General features: G+C 37.3%; 1 protein-coding gene across 4 annotated transcripts in view; it reads left to right on the top strand.

Moving 5' to 3' along the window:
• SHANK2 (SH3 and multiple ankyrin repeat domains 2) overlaps positions 1 to 17416 on the top strand; it is a 129900-nt gene extending 112484 nt beyond the window's left edge. For 2 of the 4 annotated variants that reach the window (XM_072422090.1, XM_072422092.1), the window contains 4 exons: positions 1055 to 1166; positions 3270 to 3290; positions 6783 to 9171; positions 14317 to 17416. In XM_072422090.1, the coding sequence (XP_072278191.1) occupies positions 1055 to 1166; positions 3270 to 3290; positions 6783 to 9171; positions 14317 to 14872 (3078 nt within the window). In that variant the 3' untranslated portion in view covers positions 14873 to 17416. Of the gene's footprint in view, positions 1 to 35; positions 1167 to 3269; positions 3291 to 6782; positions 9172 to 14316 lie in introns of those variants that run through there. The other 2 variants (XM_072422091.1, XM_072422093.1) reach the window with 2 other exon arrangements.
• Positions 17417 to 18007: the final 591 nt, after the last annotated feature.

Genomic DNA, 18007 nt, shown 5'->3' with positions numbered 1-18007 from the left:
AGTAGCAGAGGTGGGCTGAAGTAGCCAATGTTTTAGCTGGTTTACTGTGTCACATCCAGACACTATACACGACAAACATTGTGTGATGGAAAGATTAACAGATGATAGTTTGGACCAAATTCATGCTTATTACATTGTATTAGGTGAACATAGGTTGGCCACACCCAGGATATGTGAAAGATGTAAACCTTAGTTTGGATTTTGTTCATAAAAACAAAATTGGTTTCCTAAAAGTAATAGCCTAACTTTTTTACTTAATAAAATTCATCCACTCTAAAGGAAATAGGCAATGTTTAAGCAAGAAAGTGGAAATACAGCTTCTAAAAAGATTGTCTTTTTTTATTGTAAAGAAGTCTTTTTACTTAAATTAGATGAATAGTATATTTTTAGCCAACATTTTTTAATTGTTTTAGATTAGGAAGGGTTAGAACTCCTGTCACGTTTTCATTGCTGTCTGTTTTTTTACTGGATAGATTCACTACGTTTGTCCTGATGATGCTACAGAATAATGAAAAGACAAGGTTTGTGAAATAGAACAGAAAGTAAGGGAAAACTTTCCAGTGGTGACAGCTAAGTAAGAAGTTTCCCTCACTTTCTGTTGCATCTCTAGGGCAAGACATGAAAGGAATTTTCTGCAAGGGTACATGGACAATAAACATCCATCTAAAATAAAACCGATTGCTCTGAATGAATGTCTCTTTTAAAGACTTCTAATGGCAGTAAACTATTATATCTTTTCACATTCAACCAACAGTATTGTATACTAAAACCAAAGTGAACCAGCAGTTTTTAGTTGTGCTACTCCAAGATTAAAAAGCACATGTGTAACCCTAAGCTTAAAAGTGTAACTATCATGCTTTTGTATGTTTTAGAATTACTTACCCAGGGTAGCTTTGGACTTCTTTGTATACCATTCTGCCATTTGCAAACGGATTTTAAAATATCAAAAACAGAATATGAGAGAATGTATGTTATCCCTTTGAAAGTTGTTTGATGATGCCATGTGACTGAAAAGGCCTTCCATTAGTTGTGTTTTTATCTCATTCTGTTTTAGTCCATATATGATAGGCAGGGTATCGCTGTAATGCCACCCACTGTTCCAGGAAGCCCTCATGGCCCATTTCTGGGTGTACCTCGTGGCACGATGAGAAGGCAGAAATCCATAGGTAAGCTTACTTCCTGTGATATGTGTTTTTGTGTGCTGTACTACAACACAAACAAGCTTTATACATTCTGACGATGCCTAAATGTAGCCAAACTTTAGTTTGGCATTGCAGTCTATTGCATGCTGCAACATTTGCTCTTTGGCTGTTTGTACTGGGAATGTCTGATTGTTCACAAGATTTTTTTTTTGTTCTTCTATTGGAACCCATGTTTCAGAATAATAAAGTAAATAGATAATGCAAATTATACCAGATTTGTACTATTTGTACGAGCATGAAAAAAAAGGCATGGGTGAATTGTTAGAATATATTTAATCAGATAAAACCAGTTAATCATATTAGACATTGTACAGCACGTCTGTAGTCTGTGATCAGACATTTCCTGGCTGAGCTACTCTTCCCCTAGAGAAACGAGGTGCTGTGGGGTGGCTATATTAAATGTAAAATACTTTGCAGCCTCATTCAGAGACTCTAGAAAAAACTACCCAAGACAGACAAAACTATTTACTTATTTTTTTTTTTAAAGCAAAGGTCTAGTTATATTAAGGGCATTTATTTTAAAAATTATTTATGGAGTAGGACTAACTATATCCATATAAGTGTAATATCAATGAAACCACCAATCCTATTGGTCAGTTCATTTCTCCTTTATAGCCTGCTGCTGCATCAGGCTATTTTGCTGCGGCACTGTGGGACACAGGTGTCAGGTGACACCATAATAATTAGGTCTATTAGACACTGGATGAATGCCTCAGCAAGGGAGCCCTAAATGGGCAGAAGAGTGCAGGTCTCGGTTTCTGTTATGCTGAACTCTGAGAGCGTGAATGTCTAGTTAGATGCAGTGTCATCTACTGCAGTCACTGAAAGCACCCTCCCCACCACCTGGTCCAAAGCTATAAGGATTGTACTCTTCAAAACAAAACTAAACAAAGAATAAATAAAACACAACTAAGCCCAAAAGTCTTAAATAAGTGCTGCATGTCACATTATTGACAGACGACTCCGGGAGAATATTATTCTCAAAAAGTACTATAAAAATAAACCTAGACCAAAAGAAATATGTGAGCCGCCACTTCTAGAAATGCTAGTTGCCTCATATGCTCATACAATGGCGATGTTGCTTTTCCAAACTAAAATAGTCAAGTCCTGCTCAAGTGTTCCACTTACTGCCCCCTTGTTCTAGAATAAGGATTAGGAAAGTATGAAATTAAAAAGAAGCCAAGCAATTAGCATTTTTAGGATGTGTACCAATATTATTACCTACATTTCTCTCAATACATGTCTCTGCAGACCTTTTTTTAAAATTTTTTAAACCAGCATAATTTAGCATAACTTCTAAGGCTAAGTACACACGTGGAATAATTGTTGTTGGAAAGGATCTTTAACAATCTTTTCCAACGGCAAATGACTGCACGATGCATGAGCGCTTTACATACCAGCACAATTCTGCTCTATGGAGAGAGGAGGGGTGAGATCGATGGAGCGTCACCCCACCGCGCTCTCTCCCTTTCACTTGTAGTATGATCATTCATTGTCTGTGGATTCGCCAGGACGCTCGTTCGGACGCTCGGTTCAGCCGATTATCAGACGAGAACCATTGCACGTGTGTACCTAGCCTAAGTCTCAACCTTACTCTGCAACCAAACCTGTATCATCAACCTAACTTCTGAATTGTAGGTTTTAAGATCTACTAGTACTAATAATTCCATCTCGTAGTAGACAACTGGCAAAGAATTAGATGCAAAGAGAAATTTCACTGATTTTTTATAGAACCTTTTTCTTTAGAACACCAAGGGTGTTTTAGTTTGCGATAACATTTTGTTACATAAAGGGCCCAAATTAAACAGTGCCCAGTAAGCTCAGAACCTTTGATGCAAACAGTCTCCTGTTTCTATTCTGTCTCAATGGCTTGTGCGTCACTTGTCACTATTGTTTGAGGTGTATTGGAGTGTCTCAGAGTGTTAAAATTTTGCTTCTGTTATGTCATGAACTACGCAGACATGAAATTAATTACCAATAATTCCATGTAATCTAATGCTACATGACTAGGCAGCAAAAATGGCAAATGATTTTCTGCATAATTAACAAGTGATTTCCTTTTGTCAGACAGCAGAATCACTCTGTCAGGTTAGTAGCTCAGTACACTTTAGGATGTGCAATTATACACTGATTATTCTTACCGTTTCATTTGCATGTTTCAGCTAGTTTTATTTTGCAGGCTGTAATTAGTGTGTATTACTGGCAAGTTCCACTAACGCTTTTCATTGCCTCACCCCTCTTCATCTGCATAAGCATCAGGTTTAAGGTTCTTTAGTAGAGTACAAACACAAAGAGATTGAAGTGGACATTCTTTGTACTTTATAGTAATTTTAGGCAAGTTGCAACCAATTTCCATGTAATGCATGTTATTAGAGACTATAGCAAAAGAGCAAAACAATGAAAGATATAACTCTTGGAGACCAGTTCATTTGTCAGCTTCTTTGTTGTCTGATTTCAGCTATGGTCACACTCGCCTAGTATTGCCTCCGAGCAACACCAGTAGACAAGAAGAAATGCAAGGCTGCTGTTAAAGGATTTTCTAAAAACTGCTAGTTGCCCGATTTAAATACTTTTTTGATTTACAGGTATTATACAAACATGTCATAAATATGTCAGCATTTCTTACTTTTATGCTTGTTCTGGGTCAGGGTGTAAAAAATAAATCAATAAGCCAAAGTGATCTGCATGCAAATCAGGCAACTAGCATTTAAGAAAACAGAAAATACAACATTGCAAGTAAAGCCTATTTGTGGGTGACATGTTTGGACTTCGGTGCTTTAAGCATCCAACACCCAACACTTCTAGGTGTGTAAGATGCCCACAGGATACTCCCGCCAAGTACTGTGGTTGTATCCATCAGTATAGTATTGACATAATTGCTGGCAGAACCACAGCACTGGAATATGAGGCATTAGACACAGAATTTTTGGATTCTGAGTAATTTTTAGTTATCAAATCAGTTATTTTACACTTTTTTTTATTTCAAGTGATTTAAAACTTTAGTGATAAAGTATGGAGATTCATTATGGACTTCCGAAAAAAAAAAATAGTTTGCTAGCGGACAAACTGTTCCAGTAGCATCAGTACTAATTCACCTACTAAGTGACCTAGAAAAACTATATATAGTTAGCAAGGAAACATTGCGTGGTAGTTCCAGGACAGTGTCTCAAAAAAAAACTATCAAAAAAAAACAAAGACAGTATTACAATTAGAATTGTGAAAAAAGTAAGCAATGGCAGACACTGTTTTAATTTAGTGGAGGTTTCCTTTATGGACTTGTGTAGGTGAGGGGTTTTAAATCAGAATTGTAATATGATTTTGGTGCCCTCGGATGCATAGATTTCAACCATGCAGGGCAAAAAACATTTTCACTTTCGGGATCGCTGTTGGTTTTATTGAACACAGCCTGCCCTTTTTAAGCACACTGCACGCCTTTTTTAATTAAAATTCTGTCAAACAGAAAGCATTCAAAATACATTGTTAGCAATGTATGCACATTTTGCATTCATCATTTTTTTCTCTTCTGAACAGAAATATAGACAGATCCTCTTTGCTTTGGAGCCTTTTATAGAAATTTAATACTAGGCATGTATAGATATTAAATAATAATATTTGGAAGGATGTTAACTTCACTGCCCTAACTTAAAGCATTACACCCAGTTTAAGTAATACATCCACTTTGAGAATACTTTTAGCATAGACTGTATGATTTAGTGATCATCAATCTCTACTGTTATGGTGAGAATCCTAAAACTACACCAAATAGAGACACCTACTGGTCAAAATATTAAGTGCATCTTAACCTTAAAAAGATGTAATATTTTCCTAAACTGTATGTTTGCAAATAAATTATGGTGAGCCAAAGCCCATAATATACCTACAAACATAATGGCTGGCAGCTGAGCACTATACAAAAAGATTTTAAAGACCCTTTGCAGTTTTTGTGTTAAGAAAATATAAATATCCTGCAATTACACCTCCATACAAGTTTGGTGCCTTACATGGTTATTGCTGTAAAAATGTATGGTAAAATACACTATTGAAAGCATTGTGGGCTCACTGTAAATACCAACAAACAGTTTTGTTAAAAGTTCTGCACACACAAATATACAACCTCATCACTAAAGTCCCCAAGAATTCAGGCTCCCCACCTAAGCAAGCAGTATTTTCTGGAAGATTCACAGCCAAAAAACATTTAGTGTAGACAATGTAAAATACCATGTTCAGACGGTGCAAAACTAAAAGAAAAAATGGGTTGAAGTAGGCCTTTATTTACAAAGAACAGTGGAGCGCAATAAATTTTGACATGCAAACTTAAAACCCCTCATACATTTAACAACACCAAGGAGTTAATTAAATAATACCGTGTTAGGTGAACTCTAAAATCATGCCTAATGTATCATATATATATTGGCACATTTAAACCCCACCCTTTCTTTCTTTTACACTTTTACAAATAAACTCAGTTGGGATTGAGACAGTGCATCAGCTTTGTGGGATTAAACCAATTTGCCAGGACGATAAGGTTGTACAAATGAAGACATCATGGTCTGTGGATGCTTCACATGCCAAACACTGAACTACCTAAGCTGATTTTTCATTGGTTGCAACTTGCTTCGGGTGACAGCACATCATTAGTTTGTGCATTATCTTATTAGGTGAAGTAATTTCTAACCCATAAGGAATTGGCTACTGTAAAGTTAGGCAAAGGAGACTCGGAAATTAAATTTCTTAGTAACCTGTGTAAAGCTTCTAGTCCATAGAACATATTAATGTCATAAATTCCTCTGATCCAGTCTGTCTCCATGTTTTAAAAACTGTACACCATTTTCTTCATGGGAATCAGTAGTCATAATGTATGTGGTGTCGGCATTTTACCACAATTATCCATTTTTTTATATCTAATAATAATTTCATTACAAGACATAAAATTGGGATTTCAGCTTAATGTTGTATGTGTATATTGTTTTTTTATTTTTAACTTAGAACATTGCTTTGCATTTCTGTAATTTTCTTGTATTCCAATTTTTGAAATGAGCCTCCAAGCCAGCAATTTAAAGTCACACTGGAGCAGAATTTGAACTCCTGGTTGTTAGATGCCTCATGTGCAGTACATTAAGATACTGGGGTGGGGTATATGGGGTGACTACCAGCAAAAAGTTAGCAGTAATCTATCACAAAAGAAAACTAAGGGATGGTTCACACTCCCAAGAATAGATTTAAAACTTTGAGTTATTGATCTACATCAAGATTAAAGATAATTATTTCTGAAGCCAGGAACCAACATTTTTCAGGTGTCAGACAAAACTAAGTCCCTATTTTATTTATTATTATTTTAAATAGGAGGTATGCAACAAGAGAGCCACTGATGCAGAACAAATATGCAGCCAGTAATTGTTTTGGGACAGCTAGTATACTCATACTCTGTTCCCAGTTCAATACTCACTAAGCAAGCATGGCAGCCTGGAGCACCTTTAGAAACAAGTCAGCAAGTGAAGCTCCTTTTTTGCCCCTGACACATTCCTTTTAATTTGTTTCCTTTACTTTTAATATTAATTGTAATGAATTTGTATCCTACAGGTATAACAGAGGAAGAAAGACAATTTTTGGCTCCTCCAATGCTAAAGTTTACTAGAAGTTTATCCATGCCAGATGCCTCAGAAGATATTCCACCCCCTCCAGCAACATTGCCTCCATCTCCACCTCCTCCATCACCATCACCGTTCAACTCGCCCAAGTCTCCAACTCCTAGAGGATATGGAACCATTAAACCAACATTCAACCAGAATGCAGGAACAAAGTCCCCCTCTCCAGCTGTGCGGTCAGATAATGTAGGGACAATAATGAGGGACAAGGGCATGTACTACAGACATGAAACTGACCGTTTTTCACTGGACTCAGAGGACATCTATAATTCCAAAATGTCATCCCAGCAAAATTTTGTAAATAAGAGAGCGCAGATGCCAGAGAACCCTTACTCTGAAGTAGGCAAGTTGGGAAATAAGTCTGTGTATGTGCCAGCCAAACCTGCCAGGCGAAAGGGAATGCTTGTAAAACAATCCAATGTGGAAGACAGCCCTGAAAAGACTTGTTCGATTCCCATCCCGACCATTATCATTAAGGAACCTTCAACTAGTAGTAGTGGAAAGAGCAGTCAGGGAAGTAGCATGGAGACAGACCTCCAAACCACAGAACAGCAGGGGCAGTTGAGGCCAGATGATAACCTTAATGTTAGCAGTCCGTTTGCTGCAGCCATTGCAGGAGCAGTAAGAGACAGGGAGAAAAGATTAGAGGCCAGACGGAACTCTCCTGCTTTTCTGTCTACGGATCTCGGTGATGAAAGTGTGGGCCCCACACCCAGCCCAAGGTTACGGCACTCCAAGTCCATTGATGAAGGAATGTTCTGTAATGAGGAGAGCTTTAAGCAATTTACAGGTCCAACTTCTCTTATTTTAACAAGTGCAACATCAAATGCTTTTGGTAATGACGGAGACATAAACAACATAAGGTCAGGGAAGGGAAAAGGACATGAAAACCACACTGGTAAAGGGATTAGCATTTCTGGAAATTACATGCATCCGGTGACTGGTAAATTACTAGACCCCAACTCTCCTCTAGCACTCGCATTAGCAGCTAGAGATAGAGCCATGAAAGAGCAAAGCCAGCCCACCCCAAACCCCATAGAACCAGATAAGTCTGACCTGAACAAGCCACTCTACATTGATACCAAACTACGCCCCAATGCAGAAAGCTCATTCCCTGCAGCAACTGTCAGTTCAGGTAGGTTGAATCAGCGAGGGGTCTTAAAAAGACAGGAGACTGAGAGTAAGCATGAATCAGACACAGTAAAAGAGGAGAAACGTCATGAGGAGAAAAAGAATATGTTGATCAACATCATGGACACCTCACAACAGAAAACTGCTGGGTTGCTCATGGTACATACAGTAGACACCACCAAAGCAGATGATGTTCTTACTGAAAATGAAGATGCAGAGAAAGACACATCTCTAGAAATTCCTAGTGCTCCAGCATCAGAACCTAATGAAAATACTGAAAATGCATTGCCCAAAACAAGTGACTCTGGTACCCCTGCACCCCCTAATAAAGCCATTGTAGCGGTTTGCTCCGTGGATGAGCCGGTCATCCTACCCTTCCGTATCCCTCCTCCACCATTTGTCTCAATAGATGTGGATGAGGACTTTGTTTTCACAGAACCGCTGCCACCTCCTCTTGAATTTGCCAACAGCTTTGATATCCCAGAGGATGTCTCTGCAATCCCATCTGCCAGCCTAGCAGACTTGCTGATGCAGAGAAAGCATGGTACCCTTCTTCCTGGTTCATTTATTCCTGGTGTTGCCTCTAATTCTATAGAAATTAAAAAGCCTGGGGTTCTATCTAACTGCCTGCCCACCTCATACATGCAGCACCCTGAAAGCTTTGATAATGTTACGGACTCTGGGATAGAAGAGGTGGACAGTCGCAGTGGCAGTGACCACCACTTAGAGACAACAAGCACGATTTCCACTGTCTCCAGCATATCTACCTTATCTTCAGAAGGTGGTGAAAACTTGGACACATGTACAGTCTATGCAGATGGGCAAGCATTTTTAGTGGACAAGCCCCCAGTACCTCCAAAGCCAAAAGTCAAGCCCATAATTAACAAAAGCAATGCACTTTACAAGGACGCAGTCCTGGAAGAAAACATGGACACTTTTGTTATCCCTCCTCCTGCTCCACCTCCACCCCCATTAGGTTTGCAGCCTGTCATATCTAAACCTGGGCAACAAAGGACCTCAAAGCTATGGGGTGACTCCCCAGAGGTAAAAAACCTAGTCATGCCCAGTCCCAAAGCCAATGTTATTAGTGAATTAAATTCCATATTGCAACAGATGAACCGAGAAAAGGCCACAAAACCAGGAGAAGGATTGGATTCACCCACTGGGATGAAAACGGCAAGTCTCAGTACAAGGTAATGCAAACTTTTCATATTTTTAAAGGTTTCATCTATCTATTCAAATGGTATATTTCCGTTGAATCTCAGACACGAGTCTTTTAGTAGATTCTTATGTTCTGTGGGACTACCCCCCTAGTGGTATTCCAGAGTGTGACTCAGGGTGGATTTTCCATGCAAAAAGTGGTAATCCCGAGTCACACTCGGGGTCGCTTTAAACTTAAAAACAAACCCAGTTTACCTTGCTCCGTTTGGCATCACCCGTCGTCCTGCTGGTACCCACAGGTCCTGGGGACACGTCCTTCCTCTTCAATCTTCAGCCCACGAATGCAGAGACCAGTTTCCCAGTGACGTCAGTGAATGCGTTAGTGCGGGTGGGAGAAGGGGCGGGATATTTAAATAATTTTGTATTGGATTCATTACAAAATTGCTGTATTGAGTCCAATACAAAGAAATATATATATATATAATTAAACATGCCACTGTACAGTTATATTACATGTTTTACTATTTTTTATTTTTTTTTAACAGAGTTTTTTATTTAAAGTTTATTATTACATTTATTAAATGTTGGATATATTTTAGTGAATTATGCCTAAGAAATATAGCCTACAATGTAAAATAAATTTTCCTGCAAAAAAAAAAAAGTAATTCTTTTCGCATTGAAATATGGAGAAAATTGTAACGCTAGGGGGGTTAAGAAGGCCTTCAGATGACAGTTTTAAACATCTATAGAGACTGTACAGTCATCACTTCATGTTTGTCCAGGTTTAGGCACACATCCATGATGCTACGCATTTATACAGGCTTTATGCTTGTCACCAACAATACATTGTTTTTATTGTAACATTAATTTTAAATGCATGTTTTGTTGCTTTTAAAACGCTCCCACAGTTGACAAAAAAAAAAAAAATGTTTATTATAACATGACGCATCTTATGGCAACTCACTAGGGCTGTATATATAGATTGTTTTGTGTTACTATTCATGCACCATGTTACATAAAAATATTATAATTGCATTTTTTTGTAGAGGCTTGTTAAAGGAAACACAGCAGCATTGATTGGATCCTAAGATGTTTACAGCATAACATTTGTGTTTTACTGCTGTTTTACTTTAGCTGTGTCACCGTAGGTAGAGACCTATAATGGCTCCTAAACAAACCATGTAAATTCTCCCCCATGAAATCTTCCTCCTCCTTTAATTTGTGTGGAAAGTCACACTTTTTCTGCTATTTTTTTTTAAATGTAATATAAAAAAAATCAAGCAAGGCCCAATTTTGAATCCTGCAGTAAAAAGTTATGTTTAGACGGTGCAGATAGGTCACCAGTAGAAGTGAAATACAATTAGCTTTTTACCAATGCAGGACTGGAGAGCCTAGGATTTGTAAATAATGTTATTTTTTTTTTATCAAAATGTACACAAAAAAGACAACCCTAATTTGAATAATTCTGGAGAGCCAGTGACACGGTCGCTGAATAATTTAGCTATATAGAGAGGAACCTAGGAGATGAGTTCACTGTGTCTTTAGCAAGGACATAGAAACATGTAAAAATCTGACAGAAGTTTTTAACTTTGTCACTCCTTTCAAGTCTAGTCTCTTAAATGATAGCATTTTGGAAAATTGCAAAGCATATGATCATTTCCAAAAGTTCTATGATATAATGTTAAAACACAAGCCACCTGCAGTGTGCAGTAAAATACCCCCAAATATTTCAAGTATGAAATTATGATGTTAGCTATGTTATCTCATACAAGCTGGAAACTTAATTAACCTCCCTGGCGGTCTGAATAATGAGTATTTTTAAATGTAACAGTGGTACATTCAAAAATAATAATTATTTAAAATTTTCCACCTGGTCCCACTACCAGCCCCACAGTTCCGCCTAAGGCTTGTGAGCAGATGCCTGGCTGGCATCTGCTTCCCCTGGCCTTGTGTCTCCAACGTTCACACGCCGGGGAAGCAGATGCTTGTCTGGTGGACTGAGGTGTATGACCTCTGGCTCTGTATTCTGGACTTGCCCCTGCTGGAATCCTTGGTACTGCATTATCTGTAAGCTCCTGGTCATTTGTCAGTGCATCCCCAGACACCATCCCTTGCGCAAAAATGTCCTGGGGCAAATTTGTGCTAGGATGGACTGAGCGGGGGCTTGCTATAGATGAGGAGCACAGTGTTAGATTGGGGTACTGGCATCTGGGGAGCACTGGTGTTGGACCAGGACCTTACAGCACACTTATGCAACCAACATATTGTACATTTTTTTATTCTTTATATTTATTCCCCGACAAATTATTTTCTTTGAAACAGGTTATAGGTCACATTAAAGGTGGGGAAAGTTTTTTTAAAAGTTTTTTAAATGGTCCCATTTTTTTCCACGGTACATTGGGTATGTAAATTCCTACTTGTGTGTGCTTTTTTTTTTAATTTGTGCAGTAACCCATAAATAATAATAATAATAAAACTTTCTGTGCAGGAATTTTCTGTAAAGATCTAGTACTGTTCCGCAGGTAGCTTGGAGCTCAGCTACCTACATGGGTTATGTTTATTACAGTTCTGTCACTGCTACTTTTAATATAGTTATATGTTGGTTTGGAAAGGTAATTGCACACAAAGGTTCTGTTTAACCTGTATTCCCGAGTGTGGCTCAGGAGAAAAGAAACATGCCAAAAGTAGTAACCCTGAGCCACACTCAGGGTAGCTAAAAACATGAATAAAAACCACTTACCTGGTCCCATCGGCGTCCTCCCCAACCGTGCCCGTGCCTTAGATATTCTGCCGCCGAATGCAGAGATGTTCCTGGGGATTTCCCAGTGACGTTGGTGCGTGCAGGAGCGTGGCGGGAAATTCAATTTATTTTGTATTGGGTTCAATACAAATTAACTGTATTGAATCCAATACAAAGCAATTATATAATATATATATATATATATACACGCGCTACTGTACAGTTATATTACAGGTTTCAGTATTTTTATGCACCCTTTTTTTTAACAGATTTTTGTGTTTTTTTATTTAAAGTTTATTGTTAAATTTATTAAATATTTGACATATTTCGGTGAGTTATGCCTAAGAATTATAGGCCTACAATGTTAATTAAATTTCCATGCAAAACAATGTACCGCTTTTTGCATAAAAATACAGACATAATTACAACGCCAGGGGGGTTACGTAGGAAACCAGACATTCCCTGGTGGAGAGGTCATTAAAGGAACCACTGATTGCAATAAAAACTAGACTGCCAACATTTTATCTTAGTGTGTTGGTATCTTCTGACCTGCCTGGTGGAATATATCTTTGTGAATGCATGTTGTGCCATGCATTCTTCTGTGCAAAAAAACAGCATCAGCCAAGATGTAAGTTAACTAAAACTAAGATGGGCAAATATGTCAGCATTAGAAACTGCAATCAGGGACAATGTGACTGTTTCACTGCTTGAGGTGCTTTAGCAGGTAAATCTACCATAATATGCAAAAACTGCTGTTCACAATTTCGTATTATGGCTAGAAACCTTGGCTCTAAAAGCAGAGTTAAAGGTTGCTTTAAAACAGTATATCTAATAACAGACCTATATCCTTTAATACATTTTACATGCATGAGACATATGGGTACTCAAGTTCAGTGCAGTGCAGGCCTAAATGAAGTGTAGAAAGTAAATTCAATCAATCAGTGAATGTGATGTTATCTGCTGGCTGCTACTAACCCTGACATAAAGCAAGATCTTTTAGGTGGGGGTTTTCATGTTGAAAAAGTTTTGAAATGGAAATTCTCAAATTGCCTTAAAAAATCCAGCTGAGTGAAAAGCTTCAAAAAGCGCATTTGTACTGCGGCAGTCAGTCTTCTCCAGGGATGCTGCTCTCCCTTCTTCCCACAACTGAGATCTTGTTCTTGAAATAATTTATATTAAACTTTGTGCAACCTTTCCTTTGCCAGAGGAGACAGTGATACCTTGGGTGTTTGTCATTCTCATGGTGGTATATTTATGGATAATTTACTAGCTTCAAAACATTCTACCTAAATCTTCATTTAGAAAGGGGGCCTGATGCAAAAAGGTCCAATGTGAGTTTTTTCGTTTCGTTAAATTTATTTAGTTTTTTTAATATCTCAGAGCATTTATAGTTCTACAACAAAAAAAATAGTGTTGCACCTTCATTTAAAAAAAAAAAAAAAAAAAAAACAACAGTACAACTGCACACTGCACTAGGTTTGCCTTGGTCTCCCTGTCTTCATAGACTGTAAACCATCAGATTAGTGGTTCAGTTGAACTGTCCAGTAAGCAGGCCAAGTACTAAAAACCTGAAACAAAATTGAACCAAGAAAGAAGGGTGGGAGGGATTACTTACCTGGCTGTGTAGTGTGGCACAGAAATGGTTCCACAGAATTACATACAGAGCATTTGCATCCAAACCGCACACAACAATTGCATGCTTTCATTGTCTGGAAACTAGGGAGTCCAAACTCAGATCGCCAGCAATCTCTCTGATATAAAAATCAAAGGAAATGTCAATTGCAGGATGCATTAGTGAACCATAAAAATTATTAGCCTAAAATATAAACTCATAATCATATGATGGTGCAGGTCAGCACTAGTTAATTTTTATTTTTATATATATTATAAACACACTCATAATATAGGCTGTGTGCATTTTTGTATATGAAAATTTTATTTTTCTGTAGACCACATTTATAATGGTGACAATCAGCTGAAAAGTGCAACTGCTACTTTTGAAATTAACTTTTTATATTTAGTAAGCTGTTTACCATAATAATAAAGTGTCAAACAGCCTAACAACAATTTCATTTTTCCAGTTAGCATTTGCCAAACTGAAGCGCACAAAAAGAATGGGAACATTAATAGTTGGTTTAGAGGAGCTGCTTTTAAAAGTGGTGACGAATGGCTGCAGATCAGTGCTTTAATCAAATGACTTTAGCTTCAGTGCTAAATAGATTTTTGTATGTAATTGATAGAAAGCTGCATAGGATACTGTTTTCTGGTTTGTCATAAAGGGATTTTTTTTTAATTTTGCCTTTTAAATTTAAATTTTAAAGTTTTGGCTAAACCTAGGTAATGTAAGGAAATCAAGAGACTGGCCATACAGAATTACTTATTTTTTTTGTTTATTATTAGCTTCATTGTAATTGTGTATTTGTGCTCTTCCTTGCAGGGGCACTGATGCATTGAGTACAGTCTCAGGAAACAGAAATACCACAGTCACTTTCACCGTCCGTCCTGGAGCAAACCAGCCAATCATGCTACAGAACAGGACGCCTGAATATGACAGCAGGATAGTTGGTATGAGGAGAGCACCCAGCCCTGTGGTATCTCCTGCTGAGATTGCCAGAGATATCAAGCCTGGTCCACTGTCAGCTCCACCTGCCTCCATTTCTGATGTCTTTGTTCTACCAACTCCGCCCCCTACTGGAGACATTTTTGGAATGAGTATGGGGAGAAGCAGGTCCCCCTCCCCATCAATTTTACAACAGCCAATCTCCAATAAGCCTTTTTCAGCAAAGCCTGTCCATCTTTGGACTAAACAAGATGTCGCCGACTGGTTGGAAAGTCTACACCTGGGAGAACACAAAGAGATGTTCATGGACAATGAAATAGATGGAACCCACCTACCAAACCTTCAAAAAGAAGATTTGATAGATCTTGGAGTCACAAGAGTAGGACACAGAATGAACATAGAACGAGCACTAAAACAACTCTTGGACAGATAGAAGTATCTTGCCTTGCTCCTTCAGAATTTCCTTTCCTGACAATTTCTTAATGGGTCCTTAAAAAACTTAAGGAAAATATAAATTTAGGAAAAATCTTTACTGCAAGTTTAAATAGCTGTACAGATAATTTATAAGCACAATATTTTAAGGAGATAAGTGGCTGGTCTACTGGGCAGCCTTTGTGCCACTATAGTTGTAGAAAGAAAAATGGAAAAAAAAACAATTTTGTGATTTAATATAATACTATTTCTGTGGAATAATTATTTGGACAAAAAAATTAAAAAAAAAACTTAGTTCAACCTTTTTAAGAAAAAAGAAAAAATCAGCCTCATTTGAATGCACATGAACCAGCTGAGCTGTGTTGTATTTTCTATCTTTCTAGAACTTCTTTAAAGAAGAATAAGAGCTTTTCTCTTAAGCAGTGGGTAATGAATCATGCAGTGGGTACTGCAGATGTAGAGAATTTTGCTGACACCCCTTATGGAAACAAAGTCATTTATCCCTGTACAGAGTCAGAGGGACCTGCTGTTTTTTACCTGGGTGACAGAGGACCTCCTCTGAGACTGGATGGGGGTCTTGATATTACACGTTCTTCTTTTGCAGGTACTAATTTGTATCCAGGTTCATATTTATCGTTGTAATAAAAAAAAGGAAAAAAAAAAAGAAAAAATATGTTTTATTTGAGAGTATTTCCAGTTTTGTTTCCATAATCAACTGGGTGAGACTTTATTAAATCCACTAACATTTTTTTTCTTTACACAGTCCATTATTTTGTAGTGGAAAGCTCATCTTATTACAAAGTGTACAAAATGGTTTTTCAGCCATCATTGTCTTCCACTTGGTGATAATTTCAGAATTAAAACTATAAAGCAGAAAGGCCATGTTACATTTTTTTTCTATTGAATGCATATGGTATTACCTCTCGATATGTGCCAGGAAACTGTTGCAATCTGCTTGTAATATGGACAGTTGCTGACTGAAATCTCTGTGTTAAAGTGAATCCTTCAACAGTAAAAGTGGGCCATTTTGTGAGGCCTTATTAACATGAGCGAACAAAATTGTCACCTTTATGGTGAAGGGTGCAATCGTACATAGTCAGCACCTCATGTGAATGACACGTTTGACTATGTGTTCTTCAATGCAGAACATCAGGCTGAATCTGACTTGTGTATTTTCCTGTCTAAACAAGGCCTATGTTAAAGTGATATTCACTGTACTGATGGACTAGGACTAGTTCCAGCAACTTCATAGTTGCCCCCATTGTGCCTAAGTGACTAGTGCACTTAAAACAGTGAGGGCCTTGTTCTCTAAATGGTTGTGTATTTTTTTTTTTCCTTTGCTTGAGCATACTTATTTTCAGGCACCAGAATAAAATATGTATTTACTAGAAATAAGATTGAACAGTTAAGAGTTAAAGAGCTAAATAAATAGTATATTTTTACACAGTATCTTAATGAAAGAGTGTATAGGGCGGAAGTTCGTCCATATTTGCTATTTAAGAAAAAAAATGCCATAAAAAAAAAAAAAAAAAAAAAAAAAAACTTAGTAGAAGAACCTATGTGCTGCCGGTCCTGTAAAGTTTCATCTGTAAGTATAACAAGATTGGTCCTGATCAAACAGGAATAGCAGGGAGTTTTTAAGTGTTAAAGATCAATAACACGCATCTGGTTCTAGACTGTACAGTGGTACAGACACGGTAGCGTGGCATATCATGCTACTTCGGGATTTTAGGATTAGAACTTTTTTTGTTACATAGTGTAATCTAAGAGAGTCTTTTTTTCTTGACATATCTAGTTTATGTAATTTTCTGTGTATACAAACACCAAAATTTTACAAAAAAAATTTTATCTTGTAAATTGTGTAAAACTTGCACAGCTGCCAGTGCTGGGGAATTCTGCAATTCTCCTTTTATTATATAAATATACAAATGACTACATGTGACTGTTTATCAACTATATCACAGAGTTTTTTTTTCCTTTTAGTTTATTTTTTATATAATTCTGTGATACCTTGTTTAATTCAATTCTGTTCTTTGAAACCATCATAATCTCAATTCGGACAAAACCATTTGAGCCAACATTTGCCACCTGAATCCCACCCACCTTGCACCACCAAGAACATATTTTTTTTTTCCTAAGCGAGTCTGTTTTTCTCTCTCTAGTTTTGTGTTACAGCCTGTGTTCACGTTGTTAAAGTTGCTGTATTTTTGTGCTTTTAATTCCAATGATAAAGAACAAATTAAAGGAGAAAAAAAAAATCAAGCTACTGTAATTGCACTTTTCCAAATCCTCAAAACTATTGTATGGCAACCAAATTACTGTAAGAAACAAATAAATATAATATTGCACTAAGATTGTGGCTCTAATTGCAGACTTATACAAAATATGTTCTGAATGGAATCAATTAAATGATAACATGTTGCCAATTCCTGAATTGAGGTTTTTAAATTGTGTTGAAGGAGCACAGTTAGTGCAGCCTTGACAATTGCATTTGATCTTACTCAGAGATGTACCGGTCATTAAAGGAGATTTACAAATAAGAAAATTATTCTCTTCATTTTTCTTCAGCCTAAATTGTTGTTTGTGTTACTATGTTTACATTTACAGCTTTTTGATACATCTGAGAATACGTACAACTTTGCAAATATAACTTCATCTCTGCCCCCTGCTCCGATACTTTAAGTACCATAATCTCACAATGATGTGGAAGCAATGTATTCTGAATTTAAGACTAATTAAAATAAAAAAATGAATTGCCAAAGTCCTGTATAAATAAAAAGAAATGTTTACAGCAATTTTCATCTACAGTGCTACTTCCTAAAGACACTTCCACCCTATCCTTAAGCCAGATTCCTTTTCCAGATTGGGTCATAGTTCCATGTTGATTAACCTACTTCCTATGAGACCAGATAATCACGGGTACACACATCTGGGGGTACATCATAAAAAGTATATAGTAAAGTATAAATAGAAAGTACTGCAGAAAGGCAGAAGTTGGGGGGACAGGGACAATGGACTGGTAGGTACCCAATACATACCTACAGTTGAGCCTTAGAGGTAAATTGAAGAACATTACCATTCTCCACCCCACTGCAAGGGTTAAATGCTTGATTACATCTAGGGTACCCATGAAAAG

Source organism: Pyxicephalus adspersus, chromosome 9, assembly GCF_032062135.1.
Source record: "Pyxicephalus adspersus chromosome 9, UCB_Pads_2.0, whole genome shotgun sequence".
Classification (NCBI taxonomy): domain Eukaryota; kingdom Metazoa; phylum Chordata; class Amphibia; order Anura; family Pyxicephalidae; genus Pyxicephalus; species Pyxicephalus adspersus.
Note: the sequence above shows the minus strand (reverse complement) of the source record. Positions and strands in the feature narration are given on the sequence as shown.